This window comes from Gobio gobio (assembly GCF_949357685.1).
Source record: "Gobio gobio genome assembly, chromosome: 5".
NCBI classification, from domain to species: Eukaryota; Metazoa; Chordata; class Actinopteri; order Cypriniformes; family Gobionidae; genus Gobio; species Gobio gobio.
In genome coordinates this window covers 47,277,289-47,299,747 of record NC_137101.1, presented here as the reverse complement: position 1 = coordinate 47,299,747, position 22,459 = coordinate 47,277,289, and the positions used below count along the sequence as shown (strand labels likewise).

At 39.8% G+C, this 22,459-nt stretch overlaps 1 protein-coding gene across 1 annotated transcript; it reads right to left on the bottom strand.

Annotated features, from left to right (window-relative positions):
* Window positions 1-378: 378 nt before the first annotated feature.
* LOC307126467 (uncharacterized protein) lies at window positions 379-21,006 on the bottom strand. Its single transcript, XM_079816982.1, has 3 exons — window positions 20,952-21,006; window positions 14,084-14,341; window positions 379-2,569 (listed from the first exon to the last, which is right to left on the bottom strand). Exons 2-3 carry the CDS (start codon window positions 14,292-14,294, stop codon window positions 1,656-1,658), a joined length of 1,125 nt encoding a protein of 374 aa, XP_079673108.1. The 5' UTR covers window positions 14,295-14,341; window positions 20,952-21,006; the 3' UTR covers window positions 379-1,655.
* Between the last annotated feature and the right edge of the window lie 1,453 nt (window positions 21,007-22,459).

Below are 22,459 nucleotides of genomic sequence, written 5' to 3'. Positions count from 1 at the left end.
TTCGTGGAGAGGCAGCTGAGCACATGCAATGACGTTAGGTGCACCGGTGCGACCTAGGAAAAGTTTTAGTCGCACCTTTACAAATTTTGAGCGCATTGGTCGCACTCTAGAGCCCTGCCAGTCAGCACTTACATTGCAGCACAAACGCAAGTGTTCAACACCTGCTATACATGATGTGTAAAACATGAATAAATCATTATACATTGCTTTCTAAATCCCCTAATCTAAAGTCTAAACTATTCATCACATGTTTCATATCACTTACAGATCTTCCTGTTACAAGTTATGCATCTAACATGATCTCATGAGCTTAGTACGCAAAGTCAGTCTGACATACTTGTGTTTGCATAAACACTAATGGGCGTATGTACAGCTTTTAAATCAGAATCAGAAAAAGCTTTATTGCCAAGTACATTTTTACACATACAAGGAATTTGTTTTGGTGTTGAGCAAGTTACACCGAGTCGACCATCTGCCGCGCCTCTTGAGTTGGAAAGAAGAATACAGCATAACATGAGGAGAGGTAAGGTGAGGAGAGGAGAAAAAAAAACAACCCCCAGACTATGCTCCAATCAGGAGGACAGTGTGGGAACAGTAAAAAAAACACTTCAGCAACGTAAGCGCATACACTTTACAACATGAAAAACACACGATTGCAACAGGGGAGAGGAGTGGGGGGGTTGAGGTGTCCCAGCACAGGCAGGCGGCCATCCGGTCCTGCAGCCATTCTCGGCGCTGGTCACAGACCCGCTTGTCAGACTGGGGGTACAAAGCGGCGAAGGCGAGGGATGTGGGGTGGGGGGTGAGTGCATAAATGTGCGTTTGTGTGTAAGAGTTCATGTACATGTATGTGTAGGCCTGGAGAGTCACGTCTGGCACAATCTCGGTGCCTCAGTCCGCAAGTTGCCATGGAGACAACCTTGATCAGGTCCCAGTCCGAGTCCGTGTCTGCGAGGAGTGGGGGAGGAACGCAAGAGCGTCTCACTGCAGTGCTCTTCCGGGGGAGTTGTTGTTCCAACAGCGGCCTTGGACCAGGCCAGTGCTGGTTGAGGGAGGCCGAAAGCAGATAAGATTGGAAATGTTTGGTCTTGGGGCGAGTAGCCACAGTTTACGACTACTCTCTTAGTTCGTTCTGGTCTCTGAAACGATCCATCTGCCAAGCCGTGAGCTTCTCCATGATGTTATCCATATTGCGTTTTATCTCCATGATGTTATCCATATTGCGTTTTATCTCCATGATGTTATCCATATTGCGGTTAATAGTCCCAGTCTGAGAGCTGACCGCTCTGCCCACTGCTTCAATTATGACGGGCAGCCTTGTGGAGGTTTGGACAGCTGTCACCGCTTCCTGAATTCCTCGAAATATACCAGGGCAATGCCTAATCCAATCAGCAGAAAACCTGTTATCATGGTTCCGAATAGGTAGATATCTTCAATGTCCTCCACAGAAAGAGCCACTAGACACACGACCTGCCACTTCTCCCACGCATCCATCGTGTAGCCAGCAGCGAACGTTCCGGCAGGGCAGTCAGGTTCCCCCAAACCCAAGCTTCTTGTCGAGAAGATGGTGTCAATTGCGTTGAGAGACCAGTTGATCAAATCCATATAAGTTTTACATATAAATACTTTTGGTAAGTACAAATGTTTCCTTTATTCTACTTCTCCCCAGAATGAATTCTCATGTGGACTTTAAGGTTTCCATCTTGACTGAAACTGTCTCCACAGTGAGGGCAGGTGTAAGGTTCAGTTCTATTGTGGATGTTCATGTGGACTTTAAGGGTTCCTTTCTGAGTGAAACTCTTTCCACACTGTTGGCAGGTGAATGGGCTCTGTCCAGTGTGAGCTATCATATGGTTATGAAGGTTTACTTTTTGCCTGAAACTTTTTCCACACTGTTGGCAGGTGAAATGGCTCTCTTCTGTGTGAGTCCTCATGTGTTTATTAAAGTTTCCTTTTCGACTGAAGCTCTTTCCACACTGTTGGCAGGTGTAAGGCTTCTCTCCAGTGTGAGTCCTCATGTGTTTTTTAAGGTATATTTTGTGCCTGAAACTCTTTCCACACTGTTGGCAGGTGAATGGGTTCTGTCCAGTGTGAATTCTCATGTGCCTTTTAAGGGTTCCTTTTAGCCTGAAACACTTTCCACACTGTTGGCAGGTGTAAGGCTTCTCTCCAGCGTGAATTTTCATATGAACTTTAAGGTTTCCTATTTGATTGAAAGTTAAACCACACTGTTGGCAGTTGTAAGGCTTCTCTCCAGTGTGAATTCTCATATGGATTTTAAGGGTTCTTTGTCGACTGAGAGTTACTCCACACTCTTGGCAGGGGTAAAGCTTCCTTCTAGTGTGAACTCTCATATGGACTTCAAGGTTTCCATGCTTTTTGAAACTTAGTCCACACAGATGGCAGGTGAAATTACCGATAGTCTTTTGAGCCCTTTTACGTGAGGTTGTTTTTTTAGTCTGTGAGGAACTAAAATATTTTTCATCAATTTTAAAATTATGATGTTTCCTGTCCTGATCTTTCTCTTCCATTTTATTCAGATCTTGACTCACTTTCAACGCAATCAGGTCTAAGGCGAAAAAAAAAAGACATAAAAGTTAATCCCAGTTTAGTGCCACAAAGCAACAGACATTTAGACACACAAACATTTAGACACACAAAACATTACAACTAATAACATTTATACTGGATCATATACGCCAGGGGTGCCAAACTCAGTTCTTGGAGGGATTCCTGGTTGCATTCACAAAAGTCAGAGATTACTTAAAGGGGTGGTAAACCACGATTTCACTATTCTAACTTTAGCTAGCGTGTAATGTTGCTGCTTGAGCATAAACAACATCTGCAAAGTTACAACTTTCAAAGTTTAAAGCAAAGGGAGATATTTGCTTTTAAAGAAATCAGTTTCTAAGAACTACAGCAAACGGCCAGTAGGCGACTACAGACATTCCTCCAGGGTTGGTGACATCAACAGGCTCAATATTTACATAAACCCCTCCTCCGAGAATATTAAATAAGGGGAGGGTGAGGCCATTTTGTATCGCGGCGCTGTTGTGGTATAGTTAGGCTGGAGTGTTGTTGCCGCAATGCCTACGAAACGCTGTTATATTCATCCGGATTGCAGGTCTGGGGTACTTGCTTTGTTCAGCCTTCCTTGGGACGGGGGTGCGTTGCAGAGCGTTTAACATACAGCATGTTATATGCACGTGTTTGAGTCAGCGAGGAATCAGGCACGCGCAGGGCTCCCTGCAGCACATCTAACAGAGGAAAACATCCACCGTCTTCGCGATTTCAATGCCGGATTTGCACAACGTCAGCTGCGTGAAAAAAACACTGCCGGTGCGTGGATGCACGACGCGCGCGCTGCACATTTCACGGAGGACAACACAAACGTCCACAAACTTCGCGAGTTCAATACAGGATATGCACAACGGCTTGTCCTGAAAGCTGGATTTACAAACAGAAGCTGTTTACGGGCCACAACCTGTAAGTCTGATTTATATTTCATCGATGTGTTTTCCTGTAATAGGTTGTAGCAAGGAAGTAAACAGATGACAGCGCTGTTCTGCAAACCAGTCTGTTAAATGCTCATTCATACTTAACGTTATCCGACGAACACCTAACATTACAAACACTAACATTAAAATCTCAACAGCGAACCTGACATTAGTGTAAATGATTCTTTGATTAGAGCTTTTATGTATTGTTTATCTTCAGGCATGCTAAACATGGTTCTGTGTGTGATTTGGCTAACTTACTAGTTAAAGCCAGTGCTTAGTGTTCGTTTTGGGTTAGTTCTTGCGACAGATATTTGGCTATAATCGTTCTAAAAATACAAAAGTTAAAGTGCCATTCAGTAGCGATCACTATAGACCCGCAGTCTTTACTCTTGAGGACTGAACAGGTTCTGCTCGATCATCTTCACTCAAATGTTCTGGGTCTGATTCGGGCTCATATGGTTTTATTGACGCCGACCAAAGCACAGCCTCCAGGTAAGGGGCGTGACGTTTCCGACAACCGTGCACTGCGGTTAGCGAATCAGAACACACTAGGCCAGCTAACCAATCAGAGCCCACTGCGTATTTTTGAGGGACTGGCTTCATACAACCCGGAAAGCATCAGACCGTTTTACAAGGAGGGACAGAGCAGTGTAGAATAAAGGTCAAATATATGAAAAATAAGGCAATTATTTTTAAAACGAAGCATGAACACATGTTACAGTGCACCCCACAAACACAGTCAAGCCTTCAAAAGAATGTGTTTTACCACCCCTTTAATAAGCACACAGTATGTGGAAAATATCTACGATAATACCTATGCCTAGAACATCAGGGAAACACTATCTGACAATTTTAGACCAGTTGCACAGACTTCTATCCTGGCAAAATGTATGGGAAGAATTGTAAGTAATCATGTTCTGTCTTCAGTGAGTATTATTTTAAATGCATTGCAGTTTATATATGAAGAGTTCGGTTGCAAAACGCGATAAACGCCATTTTTTGACATTTGGGTTTTATTATTGGAAATCACTGTTTAGATGTACCTTAATATATGTGTGAATTGCTGCCATTAATAAGATTTAAAAATGTACATTTTAAGCCTACTACAAAATGTATTTTTTCACAAAACGCGATATCCGCCAGCCTAGTTTCTTTACAAAGTGCGATATAGAACGTTCTGCTGCGCGAGCTCAGGATGTCACGCGAGGAGAGAGACACCGCCGGTGAAGTGCTCCGAGTTTGCCCAGTGATTTAACGATAATATCAAAACAGAAAACATATTTTTAAAAAGAGGATTCAATAGGCTAACTAAACGTTTACCATTTAATTGTTTATACTGTAGGCGAGCTGTCAGTCACGTAGGCTACGTCACTGATCAACAGCTGTCTGTCAGTCAGAGAATCAAAGCTTCAGAGTCAAGCTAACGTTATGGATTTCGATGACGGATTGGAGCCGGTCATTCCAGCTGCTGTTGGGAGAAAGAGGAAGGCATCTTAAGAAAATCATCAAAGGGAGAAGACAAACGGGCAAGGCATTCAGGGGAGGGAAAACATTCAAAGATGAATTGTGGTCATCGTGCGACTGCGAGTAATGTTGGTCTGTGTCATGCCGACAAACTGTCAGATGAAGATGTAGCCTTCAACTTCACAAAACTGTATAAAAACGCTACAAAAGTGGACCAGGATAACATTGATTCACTAGCTTTTCTTAATGGTATTACAGTAGTAGAATATAGCCTAATGTGGATATAGCGTTTTGCAAAAAAAATAAAAAAATAAATTATGTTGTGTATGTTCTGGCCAAAACTAACTCGGAATCTTATTATTATTAATCAATCTTTGTATATACTATTCAATATATTTATGATGTATTGTTTTTTTTAACCAATTTAAGATGTTTGACAATGTTAAGATAAATATGTTGCATTTTGGCATGGTTTTTGACTTATTTATGAACTATTTATGGACATAAAATTAAATAAAAAATATCCTGGATTTGAAGAATATTGTATCCCTGGCCTTCACTGAGCTCAAGTAATAGTTTAATGTACAAAAAATTGTGAATGAACTTGACTGTTGATGTCTTAAATAATAATGTCAATAACCAACATTTCTCAAAATGGATATATCTCATTTTGCAACGAAACTCTTCATATAGACCATACAGGGGTACAGAGTATGCCACAATTACTTTAATTGATTTTATTATAAAGCATATTCAGGACTCTTACGTAAAGGAACTTTTTATTGATTTCACCTCGGCTTTTAATAGAATGCAGGTTCACTTGCTTCTATCACATCTGTACAATGTGAATATAAATTCTGCTGTGGTATATTATTGGGTCAAAGATTTCAAAGATTCAAAAATGTGTGAAACATTTGTGAACGCTGCCATCCGAACCTTGGTACGCACCAAACAAGATGGGTCTCGGTCCGCTTCCAGACGAATGTTAGTTACGCATGTAACTGCCTCTGGCATTCACCTAGAACTCAAAGAACCACAGTGTAAACACTATTGAATTATCGCAGGGCCAGCCAGCTAGGTCTTTCTAGCTTTCGACAAAAAATTTCGACAAGACACGTGGATACGTATGCTGAGGCCTGGGGGGTTATAAGCCACAGTAGCTCAACAATCTGCCTCGAAACACCTTTCTCGCGCAATCCGAGTGATTAAGGCGGTCATTCAGAATTCACAGAACCACAGTTACATGCGTGGTTTCATTCCTACTGACCACCAGAGGCAGTCTACTGCACTAATCACTACTGCATGACACATACTAACACAGTCATGAGGAATGCCACCCACCTGATGTAAAATTGAGCAGTAGAGTAGAGTTCACATAACACTTCAAGACATCCAGCAACCAAACGCAAGTACAATTTGCAAGAAAGTGAGGATTCTGAGCAAGGTTCAGACAGCGTGCACCCTTCAGAAAACTCCAGAAAAGACTGCGAGATCCAAGAGGAGATCCACCAACTGGAACATGATACTCAGAAATCGCAGCAAGGTACGCTCGTCCAGTAAACGTTGAAAAAAGCTGAAGATGCTCAGAATGTCACGTTGCAGAAATCCTGTGTAATGTCTCCCATAACAGAGGGATAGGTGGAAACGCATATAGGCATTTCGGCCATTCGTGAGAAGGGACTGGACACTTCCATCCTTGCAAACCATAAGCGACAGTGAGTGGTCATCTCTGAAGCAAAAAGAGCCACACAGAGAACATGGAGGCCTGTCAGGACCAGAATGAAATACTTTAGAGCCAAGAACACTGCACGCAGTTCCAGCCGGTTGATATGTTCTGTGGCCTGGGTCAGTGTCCAGTGCCTACAAATACCCCTCCGATTCTTTGTTGCCCCCCATCTTGTGGGAAGTGTCTGTCGTGACCAACTCCCGACAAGAGGGAACAACAGGGCACACCTCCCTTCAGAAACTACTCTCCACCGCCTCAACGCACGTATGCAACGGTGAGAAACTACAATCAGTCGATGCCAATATCTGGTGGGATCTAGCCACAAACCGTTGTTCCATGGAGTGGTCTGAGGTGGAGTGAACCTAGGGGAATCACAAGGGGAATAATAGTGGCCATTAACATTCCTATTAGTTGTAGGACCACCTCGTACTGCAAAGACACACCCGGGTGAAAGCGAGTCAAAAGTTGCAAAATGTTTGTCACACATTCCTTAGACAGGGAGGCAGACATTAGGTGGGAATTCAGGGTCATTCCTATGAACGTAGTGGTCTGTGTTGGAATCAGACAGCTCTTTTTCATGTTCATGGAAAAGCACAACTTCTGCACATCTCAAAAGCAGCCTGGAGTCTTGCGCAGCCTGCCGTCTCGTGGGGGCACAAGGAAGCCAGTTGGTAGCACTTTGAACTGGTAGGATTGATTCAGGAAACTGTTGTTCATCACAGAAAGTTTCTGTGTTTCAATCGTGACGTGAAAGTATGCATCTTTCAGGTCGACAGGTCGGAAACCACCGTCCTTTGGAACAAGAAACTATTTTGAATTGAACCTGTCTCTCTGAATGAGTGTATGAATTAGAATATTGTGAAATGGTTCAATATTGAAGACACCTGGTCCCACACTCTAATTAGCTAATGAACTCAAAACACCTGCAAAGGCCTTTAAATGGTCTCAGTCTAGTTCTGTAGGCTACACAATCATAGGGAAGACTGCTGACTTGACAGCTGTCCAAAAGACGACCATTGACACCTTGCACAAGGAGGGCAAGACACAAAAGGTCATTGCAAAAGAGGCTGGCTGTTCACAGAGCTCTGTGTCCAAGCACATGAATAGAGAGGCGGAAGGAAGGAAAAGATGTGGTAGAAAAAAGTGTACAAGCAATAGGGATAAACGCACCCTGAAGAGAATTGTGAAACAAAACCCATTCAAAAATGTAGGGGAGATTCACAAAGAGTGGACTGCAGCTGGAGTCAGTACTTCAAGAACCACTACTCACAGACAGTGAGTTATTCCGCACTGGGTTTCGGCTGTCGCATTCCTTGGGTCAAGCCACTCTTGAACAACAGACAGCGTCAGAAGTGTCTCACCTGGGCTAAAGACAAAAAGGACTGGACTGCTGCTGAGTGGTCCAAAGTTATGTTCTCTGATGAAAGTAAATTTTGCATTTCCTTTGGAAATCAGGGTCCCAGAGTCTGGAGGAAGAGAGGAGAGACGGCATACAATCCACGTTGCTTGAGGTCCAGTGTAAAGTTTCCACAGTCAGTGATGGTTTGGGTTGCCATGTCATCTGCTGGTGTTGGTCCACTGTGTTTTCTGAGGTCCAAGGTCAACGCAGCCGTATACCAGGAAGCTTTAGAGCACTTCATGCTTCTTGCAGCTGACCAACTTTATGGAGATGCAGATTTCATTTTCCAACAGGACTTGGCACCTGCACACAGTGCCAAAGCAACCAGTACCTGGTTTTAAGGACCATGGTATCCCTGTTCTTAATTGGCCAGCAAACTCACCTGACCTTAACCCCATTGAAAATGTATGGGGTACTGTGAAGAGGAAGATGCGATATGCCAGACCCAACAATGCAGAAGAGCTGAAGGCCACTATCAGAGCAACCTGGGCTCTCATAACACCTGAGCAGAGCCACAGACTGATCGACTCCATGCCACGCCGCATTGTTGCAGTAATTCAGGCAAAAGGAGCCCCAACTAAGTATTGACTGCTGTACATGCTCATACTTTTCAGTTGGCCAAGATTTCTAAAAATCCTTTCTTTGTATTGGTCTTAAGTAGAGATGCTCCGATCAGCATTTTTGGGGCCGATCACCAATCACCAAGATCATGATCTGCCGATTGCCGATCACAGAACGGCAGGGGAATGGCAATCTTTTATCTATAATCTTGCAGAGTTTGCACCATTTGTAGAAATGAAACTAACTCTAAATTAACTGATTCAAGATCTTGAAGAACCACCAAGTGTTTATTTTAGAAAATGAGATAACTTAAGGCTACTGTGGGCCATCTTTCCCAAATAAATGTATATAATAAATGTATATTATCTCACTTAAATATTTGATCATGCAGTGCATTTTTGTTTTTAAAAACAATTTTTCAGGTAGGTCTAACATTAGTATTGAGGTAAGAAATACTTAAGACATTTAATAAGAAATCAAATGTAAATTAATATTGGTCTTCCCTGAATAAATTTAATTAGATTAATCCTTACACTTAAGGTTGCAAAAGTTAGTCATTCAAGCAGTGAGTGTCATAAAGGTTCATCAAACACCACAAGACAAAGAGAAACTCAGAGACAGCAGTTAATTCGACAGCTGTCACTTTAAGAGCGAACACGGATACGGTTACAGTTGCACAAACGTTCACTCGCGAGTCACGACGGGGTTTACGTGCATACTCGTCAAGACGGTCATTTAGTACATACATTTGTGTGTATCTGACCATTTCAGCGCAATTTGTACTCGCAAGCTTTTTGTGAGATGGCCTGTGTGTGTGTGTCTCTCTCTTCAGACCGTGCGCGTGAGTGCTGAGCAGTTTGAACAGTTTTATGTGTCGTCAGCATGCGATCGGTTCATGAGATCGGCCTTTTTGGAGACCGCCGATCAATCATCCCAAAGCGATTATCGACCGATCGAGATCAGTTGCCGATCAATCGGAGCACCCCTAGTCTTAAGTAATATTCTAATTTTCTGAGATACTGAATTTGGGATTTTCCTTAGTTGTCAGTTATAATCATCAAAATTAAAATAAATAAACATTTGAAATATATCAGTCTGTGTGCAATGAATGAATATAAAATACAAGCTTCACTTTTTGAATGGAATTAGTTAAATAAATAAACTTTTTTATGATATTCTAATTATATGACCAGCACCTGTATGTATATGTATATATATATATATATATAAATAAATATATTATTAGCTGCAAATTACTATATAAAAGTAAATTGCTATAAATTCCCTTGTTAGAGGTGTACCATAAAGCTTATTATAAATGTTAGTAATACGCATGTAACTCAATGGTAATTTTCTTCAAATCTGCAGTTCTGGGTATGCGGACCCACAGCAGCTTTGGTGCCTACGCTCTGTTGTTATGTATCGTCATCACTGTCCTGCGTTCTCATTGGTTCGCTGGCATATGAGGGATTTAATGAGCAGGGTAAGCTGTGAGCGAATCGCTAGGCCAAGAGGAAATATTTGCTATTACTGCCTTTACAAAACATAATAGACTGAATCCAGTGAAAAAAAAGTCATAACTATAAATAAATGCAATTAATGACTTTAACAAACACACAGACTACGATTAACAGCCTTGGATAGTTACAGGTCTGTTTACAGTAGGTCAGTCTTTAACAGTTAACAGTTTTCATTCAAAATAAAATGCTATGAAAATAGTTTCAGTTATGACTTTTTTTCAGTCTATTATGTTTTGTAAAGGCAGTAACAGCAAATATTTCCTCTTGGCCTAGCGATTCGCTCACAGCTTAGCCTGCTCATTAAATCCCTCATATGCCAGCGAACCAATGAGAACGCAGGACAGTGATGACGATCCATAACAACAGAGCGTAGGCACCAAAGATTTGAAGAAAATTACCATTGAGTTACATGCGTATTACTAACATTTATAATGTAAGCTTTATGGTACACCTCTAACAAGGGAATTTATAGCAATTTACTTTTATATAGTAATTTGCAGCTAATAATATATATATATATATATATATATATATATATATATATATATACACATACATACATACAGGTGCTGGTCATATAATTAGAATATCATCAAAAAGATAGATCAGACCACGTGACAGCAGCAAGCAGGCTCCTGATTGGTTAACGCGGCGCGAATTGACGCCAAAGTTCAAATTTTTGAACTTTTGAATTTAAAACTTTAAATTTAAAAAATGTTTGGCAAAACGCGCCGCGGGACCTCCAGACGCGCGTCAACGCGCCTTTCCATTGACTTAACATTGAAGTCACTCGCGCCAGACGTTCAATTCGCGTTTGGTGTGAAAGCAGCATGACACATTTAAATTGACACCTGTCATGGTGTTTCTTATTTGTCGTCTTGGATTTAGATACGTGTCCTCAGCCGATGTGCTGTACCATTTAAAGGTAAAGCAGTTAGTTTATGTGACATTAGTGCCACATTGCGGAATTACAAAAATACAGCATATTTTGCAAACGGCTCTTCCGCACGTCATGCCAGACTCAACTCAAACAACTCAACAGCTTTTACAGGTGCTTGGGAAGGAATCAACAGGTAAATGTAGGCCACTTTCAATAAATGGACAAATATATTAGGAAACTTTTAACTGTGAGAGTAAGCATTCTAGTTACTGGAGTTCCCCAGGGCTCAGTGCTTGGACCACTTCTCTTCTCCATCTACATGTCATCACTGGGATCTGTCATTCAGAAACATGGCTTTTCCTATCACTGCTATGTCAACGACACTCAACTCTACTTCTCATTTCAACCAGATGATCCCACGGTTGGTGTTCGTATCGCTGCCTGCCTAACAGACATTTCAGCCTGGATGAAGGAACATCACCTTCAACTCAACCTTGCAAAGACAGAACTGCTTGTGGTCTCTGCCAACCCAGCACTTCACCACAATCTCTCCATTAAGCTAGGATCATCAACTCCGTCCAGGACAGCCAGGAACCTTGGGGTTGTGATTGATGATCAGCTAAAATTCACTGACCACATTACTGCAACAACCCGGTCCTGCAGATTTGGGTTATACAACATTAGGAAGATTAGACCCTTCCTATCAGATCATGCCACACAACTCTTGGTCCAAGCTCTTGCTCTCTCCAGACTGGACTACTGTAATGCTCTTCTAGCGGGCCTTCCAGCATGCACTATCAAACCCTTGCAACTGATCCAGAATGCAGCGGTGAGGGTGGTCTTTAACAAGCCGAAGAGAGCACACGTCACGCCTCTCCTCATCAGTCTGCACTGGCTGCCAATAGCTGCTCGCATCAAATTCAAGACACTGGTGCTCGCCTTCAAAGCAACCACTGGCTCTGCACCAATATACCTAAACTCGCTCGTTCAGACTTACACACCCTCCAGGAACTTACGTTCTGCCAGTGAACGAAGCCTTGTGGTGCCATACCAGAGAGGCATGAAATCGCTCTCACGGAGCTTTTCCTGGGCTGTTCCCACCTGGTGGAATGACCTGCCTATCTCAATTCGAGCAGCCGAGTCTGTAGCCATTTTCAAAAAACACCTAAAGACACATCTCTTCCAGCACCACCTGACCAATCAAGAATAGCACTTATCATTCTATTCATTTTCTGTCTGTCTAATTTATTTATTAAAAAAAAAAAAAAAAAAATCTGTCCTGTGTTCTGTGCTAGATTAACTGAGACTTGTTACAGCACTTGCATACTGTTGCCCTTGACTGTTCTAGTTGCTTCTTTTGCTCTCATTTGTAAGTCGCTTTGGATAAAAGCGTCTGCTAAATGACTAACTGTAAATGTAAGCAACTGATCAGCAAACACACCAACTAGAGTGATGGCGAACGCGCTTATTTCAAACTCATCCAACATACAGGTGCATTTTTGACATAACACGTCACTCAGCATACCCGGGTTAAAACCGCTCGCCACTGATCTATATATGTAACAGATGTAGGCCAGTAAGAGCTGTGCGTGTAAAACTCACTCCCCCTTGCCTCAAGAGGTGTGCTAGCGGCTAGTCTTTAGCGTCCTTGTGAGAGCCCGCCTCCCATGCCGGATACTCCAGTTTGAATCTCGCTCGTAGTGGGTCAGTGGGTTACATATATCTAAAAGAGAAACCCAATACAAGTAATGAACTTTATCTTGTGTTCTCACTCAGCAGCAACTATTTATATTTAAGGCTATACAGCAATCTAGTGCTTACACCTTGATATTGCAGATGGTAAATGGTGCATGATTTAGAGGTAAATATTTAGTATATTTACTAAGTATTTAGTAGGGTGACAGACTTCCACGTTTTCCAGGGACAGTCCCGGTTTTTAGTGTTCTGTCTCCGACTGGAGCTGTCCCCGTTTTACAGCTTGTTCAAAACAACCCGAAGATATATTGCAAAAAAATCGCCCAACCAACATGAGCAGCTGCTGGTTATAGGAGCAATCGTGTAGTGATTATTTCTCCAGCAGATGGCGCTGTGAGCAACGCTGACTCTACTTGGACGCGTGCGCCGCTACTTTATGAAGAACGTAACCGAGAGCAGAACGCCATTATCATCAAATATCAAAAGAAACATTGTTATCGCTTTCAAGGTAGTAACATACTAACTGTTCATGTTTAATTACAGTAATGCTGTTTGTATCTGCTTTATAACAGAGCCTCAACAGGGATTGTTTTGTCCCCAAAAGTTCCGCAGTCACAACGCAGTGATTAGCACACATCTGAACTATAAAAAACCCAAACAATTACACTTGCAAAAAAAACATGTGCAGAATACACTTATTTTCTGCTTAAAATGAGCCTTAATTAGCCCAATGAAGGACAGTAAGAGTTATTTTCAAGCACAAACGTAACAAAACATTTGAAGAAAAAAAAGTAATTTATATAGTATAAACTTGTGAAAATTTAAATATTAAATACAATTTTAAAATGTTAAAATATTTGTTGAATAGTTTTATTTATATTTATGTTGTTTTATTTTTGTGATGTGTTTTTGTTGAGTCGTGTTATAATATTGTTTTTAACTGCTTGTTATTTACAATGGTTAGGCTTCTATTAATTGTTTTTTTGCGGGTGCGTTGAATTGTATTAAATCCAGACCAAAAATCCTAATAATCAAACTAAAATCATAATAATTATTAATGTTAATAATAATACAGGGAGACCACAACAACAACAACAAGTCAAATATATTGTCCCTGTTTTTTTTATTAAAAGATAATAACAAATGAGATTTTGACCACTCAAATAGGAAATGTCCCCGGTTTCCATTTCAGAAATCTGGTCACCTTAAGGGGATTTTTAGTAAAATATTAAAGGGAAAATATTATTGACATTCTTCAAAAATATACTTCATTTCTGTAGAGCTGGATATTTTAATAATGATCAAATGACTGAGTTCAGCTTTGAGAATGAAACCAACCTGTGTGTTCCTCAGTTTCCTCAATCTTCAGTTCTTCAGTCTCCTCTTTCTCTGTTTGTTCCTCAGTTTCTTCATGTTTCACTCTCAATGTTTCCTCAATCTTCAGTTCTTCACTTTCCTCTTTCTCTGTTTGTTCTTCAGTTTCTTCATGTTTCAAACTGAATGTTTCTTCAATCTTCATGTCTTCACTCTCCTCTTTAATGAAAACCATCTTTATAATAGTGTGTCATGTGGATAGTGTTTTTCCGTGTGTTTGTCCTGTTTAAGATGAGAATAATTAACAGAAAGAAAAATAAATCCACACTAAATCATTTCAGTAGGTCATCGCACAATGGAGTCAGTCAGAGGGATCGTTTTTTTTTTCTTTTCTTCAAAATTACAGAATTCAAATTATTATTCAACTCAGCTACCGATGTATCGGCCAATGGTTGGTAGCGGCCGATAAAAGCTGTTATTTTCACTGTTGGCCATCTGCTGACTGTTTAAAACAGATCAGGGATGCGGAAAAACGTGTCCGACTGCAAATCATACTGTGTGTGAATAAAATGTCTCGTATTGAATTTAGGGCAAGATAACGCGACAATAATGAAGGCAGTTTAAATAGCTACATAAAAGCTTCTCTATTTGACCCTATGAATCACCCGTAGCTCAAGCCAGGGTTGCAGGTGTGTGGTTTTTCCCTACACTAAACATGATCTGTAGCGCCTGTCATCCAGTAATCGCAAATAAACTGCTTTGTTACTTCTAAAAACCATCATCATCTTTCCAATTCTGTCCATTTTATCACAAAATTCAAAGAATAAATGCCGTTTTGACGCTCCTACATGTGACGTGACAGATCGCTGTAGCGCCTCAGTTCAAGCAGAGCACGAGTCCTGTCTAGCACTTTAAAGGGGTGATGAACTGAGAAATCAACTTTCCCTTGAGCTTTTGATATATAAAAGGTCATGGTAATATAAGAATATCCAGTATGTTTCAGAGCTGAAAACTTCATTGTTATTCAAAGAAAAGCTTTTATTGACACTAGGCCCAGAAATGCTCGATCTCATAATGTGCCCGGCTATGACGTGAGAGTGTAGTGAAGCACTGCCTCAACAGAAGAAGAACAACGCCTGATTCTGTAGCCCCGCCCACTCGTGCCACTAACATGACACAGGCCTACATGGAGCTAAACCGCATCGAATTTCTAAACATAGCGCATAAGCTTCATGGATCCCAATATTATGAATGCATGGATGAGCTTTATTTTTAATGAATAGCCTGCTCATGTTGGGAAGACAATGAACGTTTGTTCCTTCATTTCTCTGGATTTGTTTGTAAACAAGAGACTGGATTTGCAGACAGGATGAGATTAAACACTAATGTGAGTAAAAAAAATTTTTATTTGTGACAGTATTGCATTGTTACAGATCATTTGATATCTATTGATTATGGGTATGTGTCTAACTGAACATTAGCATGTTGTCAAAGGCTGGAGAATACTTTCTGGCGTTGTTTGTTCATTGCGAATCGGGATCAGACTTGGTCATGTAACGTTATGGGCTAGGGCTCGCAAAGCCCAACGTCCTGGGACTATGTGTTTTTCAGGCTACCAAAACAGGCTATCTTAAATAGTGAAATAACATTCCTTTCTTGATGTGCGTTCACTCTCTTGACTTGATATTTGAAGGAAAAATACAATCGCGGAAGTTTTGATCATGCAGTCTGCGACGTACTTGTTATTTTGGCAGGGCTGCCTGCTAAAATTTGCATTCCTGGGTCTGTATTAGGGATGGCGAAAACTAAACATTTTCTTGACCGACCACCGAGCCTCATTAGCCGGTTGAAACCGGTTAACCTATTAGTTTAAAATATGCCGCACTATTTGAAATAACTGCCGCGAGCCGCGCCTGCAAATTCGCAACTCTGTCGCATCTCTCTGCCGCTCTGCCTCCAGCTCTCACACACACGAGTCCCGCAAACGCGGCGCCGAGGAGCTTGTTTGTAATCGGAGGACAAATGGCTCCTTAGTTTCGAAATGGTTTGGGTACAAGGTGATCGCGTTGAAAATAAAGGCATTTGTCTAGCGTTAGAAGCTCATTTGAAACATTGCCGCGGCTCATTTAAGAAAATAACAGCTCCAAAAAGACGCTGCTTTAGTTCGAGGTAGTGCTAACAATAATAAAGAAAGATGATGATCAACACCGTACGTGTTACCACTGAAATGTAGATGTAATATATTTCCAAATGTAAGCCCATCTTATGCTGAATGTTGTCTAATAGACTGCAACACGATAAAACCAATGGATAAAACCGGCACCTTCAGAATGCGTAAAAGACGCACCGGCCAAGACGGTTCTAACTCACTGTGTGCCTTCTAATTAAGCACTGTATCACACAAGTTGCAACTTACATCTGTGTCGTTCTCTTTGGTGAAATGGTCCCACACACTACTTTTCTTTGCACCTTCATACTGTCGTCTGCCCTGGCTCCCTGGCTAACCGCAAACCTTGTGAGCGCGCAAACCCAAACGCTGTGACCTCGCGCCAAATGTTTTTATTGGTTTATTAAGTACAAACAGTCGAGTTATGAAAAATTGAGTGTGAGGGATTTGTTCACTTCACACAAAAAGATTTTGGAATGAGATGGCTAACTGTAGTAGCGTTTAGTCCACTGTCTATAATTGCCTAATTTAGAGATCACTTTTTGTTTTTAACCGACAACTTTGATCGGTTAACGTTGATACGGTCAACCATCGGTCAAACGGTTATCGGTTAACATCCCTAGTAGGGCTGCACGATTCTTGCTAAAATGTGAATCATGATTTTTCTCCATGGGAATTGAGATCACGATTCTCTTACACGATTCTCATTTTTTCTTATACTTTAAAAAACAAATGATCAAAATTTTAAATAAAAGTAGTTACAATTAAATTAAAATGTAGAAACAACAAATGTAGACAGACTAGTTGTACATCTATGCTTATTACTGTTTATTTCTATTTTTATGATTATTTAATATCTTGGCTTGTGGAGAGAGGGTTTTTGTTGTCTTATCTCGTTGTTTCTTTTTGTTTTTGTGTTTTTTGTAAAAAATGAAAACTATAAATAAAATATTTTTTAAAAAATGTTATAAGAAAACGCTTAGCGTGGCAAGACAGTGTTATTAAGAGACCAAACTCAGGAAACATAACAAAAATACTGTTCGCTAGAACTGCGTGTGCTTGGTTTTTTTTACCAGTGTTATCTGCGTGCTTCCTCAGCGATGAACTTCCACATTTGTGGCAACTTTTTTCTTCAACTTCTCAGGATCCATCTCGACGAGTGCAGTGCAGGCAGATTGCGTGCGCGGTTGTGATTGTCCTTGGAGGGCGTGTGCGAGGGCATAAATAAACTAATGGATTTGAAATTATTTTATCATCTTGAAATGCAGGTGGAGAGAGCATTTTCTTATATATATATATATATATATATATATATACGTGCATATATTTTTATATTCGTTTGCACGTGACTCCCTTGTCTGACCCGACCCGCATCCGACACAGTTGGGATGTTTTTCACCCGTTTCAGCAATATTTGCGGGTACCCGCTCTGCATGGCACTTTAAAAACCAGATAGTTTATTTATAGTTCGATTACGGATATTTCACGTCATGTTCGAATGCATATTCGAATATCAAATAAAAAGTGACAGCCCTAATGGCTTTTGTTATATCTTTGTACCGCTGGGAACTTGGAGGGTATGGCGATGCTCCGTACAACGTCTGAGTTATGGAAGTTTGCGTGGTCTGGTGGCTGGTATTTTGTGGTGTGGCTCCCTTGTCTCTCATGGCTAACTCATACTGTTTTTTGTGGTGACGTTTGAGGTGATTTTATAGATTAGTGGTGTTGCCTTGCGGTGCTGCGACGATGCAAAAGCAATTTTTGTCACACGTCAGTAACAGCGGAACGTGGCCAATGAGGGAGAGGAGAGAAGTAGAGATTTTTGATTGATTGGTTAGTGTTTTGTTATTGTGTGAGTGTGACAAGCTCTGGTGTGACCAATAACGCGTGAACGCAGCATGATCTGAGGAAAACACGGAAGAGAATCGCCAACATTAAGAAATGAGATCGCATTTATGTTTGAATCGAGATCGTGATTTTTTTTCGATTAATCATGCAGCCCTAATCCCTAGTCTGTATATCACATAATTGGGGTCGCTTCAACCCGCGGACTTGGCAACACAAGTCAGTTGAGTTCTGTTGACATTTGACGACTAACGTTATGCGTCGCTCCGTTGCTCTGATTGGTTGTAGGTTATCCAATTGATGTCTTTCCTGGTTCGGCTGAAACCCGCCCCATAATCACAGCCCAACGGAGCAGATCAGACTCATATTCTGACTAGAATTGAGTATGACGATGTCAGGCTAGTTCATGACACCTTTATATCTCAAAAAATATGCGTGAATATCAAAAGGTATGTTGAAAGATACACTACAACTTACCGAAATCTGTAACATGACTCATGCAAACACTCAATCACTGTTTCAACCGTGGAAATACGTCAGTAAAACAGCTTGTAAACAATAGGTCACCATTGTATTTAGCCTAACGTTACCTCAGGAAAGTCATTCGATGTTCCCTGTTTGTTAGTTAACGATAAAGAAACACTAGAGAGGAGCTTATTTACTGTTAATTATACATGTTTGCTTGAATAAATTTGTCATGAACACAAGTGCTTATGAAAAATACCTTATATGAGCAACATATGCATTATATGTGTACAATCATTTCAGTTTATACCAGATACCATATGAAAAGGTAATGCAGGATTTAAAATGTTTTTAAAAGTGCAGTGCAGAATAGGATGGTGTTCAGGACGAGTCTGTGTATTTTCTGTAGTTTTTCTATTTCAAGTTATCATTGTCATGGTAAATTATTGTGTCCAGCCTGTCAGGACATTGAGTCCACAGGTTTCCTTTAAAAAAAAAGTTAGGAAACCTGCATGGTGGCGTTTTGTGCAGATGAAGAGAAGGGACTTACAATGACATTTTCAGCTGTGTGGAAGGCCTATACTTCATGTTAAACATACATATATAGCGAATATATAATATCATCAGCCTACTGATACAGCAAAGACAACGTCAGCAGTTTTGACGGAAAAATAGGCTACAGTATATTTCGTTCTGTATTGACAGGTGCAATATTTGAAAATCGATCATTATTAATTTTTTAAAATTACAATTATATCTGCATTTATGTCAACCTAGAGACTTTCAAACATCTAAATGTTATTTATTAATATGTATTCATGTCAAAATGACAAACATATTTTCCTATTCTATTTTGCCTGGAAACGCGTCCAACACGCTCGTGTGTCGTGTGAAAAATAGGCGTCGGTTCTATTTCTAGCACGTTCCCAGCTTTGCTATTGCCTGAGACATGATAATAATCAGTAAAGTGTTGTGATCTGAGCACAGTGTTCATATCGTTAGCTAGCGTATAAACAGTATATATAGCTATAAGCTAACACTGTTCTCTCTCCGACACCTGCTGTTCTCCACTGGTTCTCCTCACACAACTCAATGTGTCTCCTCTAATCGTTGCTCTGTCTAATCCTGGCCTGTCCCTAATTGTGTGTCATTATTGTATGGCTGTGTTCTGCCATATGAGTATTAATAAACATTTATAATTTCCTCAGCGTCCGAACTGTCATTGCGATCCATTGTTTTCTTCACCGCACTCCCTCCCGTTATGTCACTTCCGGATTTGGCGTTTTTAGATGCGGAAGTAAAATTTTCTACATAGTTCCTACATTATTTTTCTATACATTGACTCACTGATGTCTCTGAATCATTTGTTGTGAATCAATCGGTTCAATTGACTCGGAGAGTCGATAGCTCCAGTTCTCTCATAATTATTATTTTTTTAAATTGAATTTTCCAACAAAACATACAATGACATTTGACATCAAACCAAAAAAAAAACAGAAGTTGGAGAATAACCGAGAATCGAATAACGAATAACGAGAATCGAATAACGAGAATAACGGAGAATAACCGAAGTATTACATTTTGCTAATTACTTTTTTCAGTATAAGAGATATTTTAATACACTTCTTATTTCTAGAAATTGAGTTCAATGAGTCATAAAATATTTTAAGATCTTTACAGAAAAATTTAAATGCAGGTGTGATAGACATTACTTTATCTTTATGAATATGAAACTTCCCAAGAAGAATAATTAACATTAATGTGTCATCAATTATATCAGATCCAGTATTGCAGTCCATGAAGAGGATCATAGACTCTCCTATTTTAATTATTTAGTCAAATGTATCAAAAACCACCACAGATATCCACTTCCAGAAGTCTTCTGAATATTTACAATTACAAAATACACGTATGAGAATTTCAGATTTGATTTTACTAAAATAACATTGTGGAGAGGAGTCTACTTTAAACTAGTTCAGAAACATTACATGGATAATACATGTGCAGTATTTTAACATTAATCTCCTTTACCTTATTTGGCAGTAAAAACATTACTTACTGACCAACTTTCTCAATTGAAAGTAAAGCGAAATATTGTTTCCATTTTAAAACTGCTTTTGGGCAACAACTGATATCTCGAGTAATGCAATTTCTGATGCAAACGTTATTACTATTACACATATCCAATATATTAACACAATATATTAACACATCCAATATCACGTTTTGGAGTCTGCAGACAAACTGAACTGTAACTGAGATGATCTTTCATAAGAGCCGCTTCTTCTGCTACTCAGGAGTTTATTCTGTTACTTTACTCACACAGCGCTGATACATGTTAGATAAAGCAATGCAGTGTTACATTTAATAATACATAACTCATTCTGCGTCGCTTTAATCACTTAAAACACAAACCTTTCCTCAGCTGAATCACAACAGATGCACGAGCGCGGCGCAGCCTTATGACGTCATGCACCAAGACCAAAATAAAAGTCCTGATGAACCAGGCCTGAGCCTAAAACCACAGAAGTGCAAACATTTATGTTCATAAAATATATTAATAAAAATAAGATGACAAAAATTCTGATTTTCAAAGTATTGATGAAATACATTTAATAACACAATGGTAAGTTAATAATACAGTTCACATTAAGAGTTACAAAATAATTAAAATTAAAGCAATATAACCATTTTTTTTCTTAATGATGTACTTCTTATTACTTAATATTCCATGTAGACTCACAACTAATGTCACAGTATTTATGTTCATTGTCCCATCCAGACGGTTCTGACACTACCCATACGGAAATATAATAAATATGTGTATGAAATATCAATATATGCGATATATAAAGTAAAAACATATGAAACCTATTAGAAATTGGAACAATTCCATATTTTTACATATAAATGTATCCCATATATTATACAGTATATGTTTATGTATGTATAATATATGTCTCATATATGAAATATCCTAATATGCTCATATAGAGTAAAATCATAAATGCACAGCTTTCAGAAATACCATATATTGACATATATCTCTATTCCACATATTATATATGTTCAAATTATATATGTGACAAATCACTATCACTGACAAATGTCGTAGAGTCTTAGTATAGATTGTATGTATAAAACAAATTATATTTGTAATGTTACTTCTTGTCAGGTGAGGCAAGGGATGAAGGACTCAAGGATGCAGAGGTTAATGGGCTTTTTATTACACTTCAAAAATAAACAATCAAAACACAACCAAACCCCTTCATGCTTGTAAGTGGCTCGCCGTAGTTTTTTATACAATAAGAAAGCCTCATAAAAGGGGAATTCACTTTTGCCAATAGTTTGTGTTCAAAATAACTGTAACAGTCTCAATGAGGGAGTGAAAATAAATTGTATCTATTGAATTGCCCCTACTTTAGTCCACTAATATAGTTCACTTGAAGGAGTGAATGAAAACGACTGCGTGAAGTCGGACAGCCGTTGCGTGTACATCGGCTGTACACTCGTTATTGAGGTGCAATGTGGGATTGAATGAGTGCACTCAATAATGTCCACTATGGTTTCGGACACCACTACAAATGACTGTTCCCTCAAGTAGTGCCTCATTTAAGGGTATAGGGGTTGATTTCAGATTCAGCCACTGACAACACAGTCAGCATGAACAGGGGAACCTGCGAACTGTGACAACACCCACATTTGCCACCAATTGCACCCTTGTATACATATTTGAAGCTAAATTGGACATACTTGTGAATAAACAATATAGCAGAATTGGTTCAGGGGGTTTGGTGCTTGAGTTACATGCTGTGGCCATTGTGTCTCAAGTACCAGTATTTGTGTGTAAACAATTGAGAAAAACTAATGTAAAAAAAAAAAACTCAAAGTGCAATTTTCATGTCATGGGACCTTTTTAATAA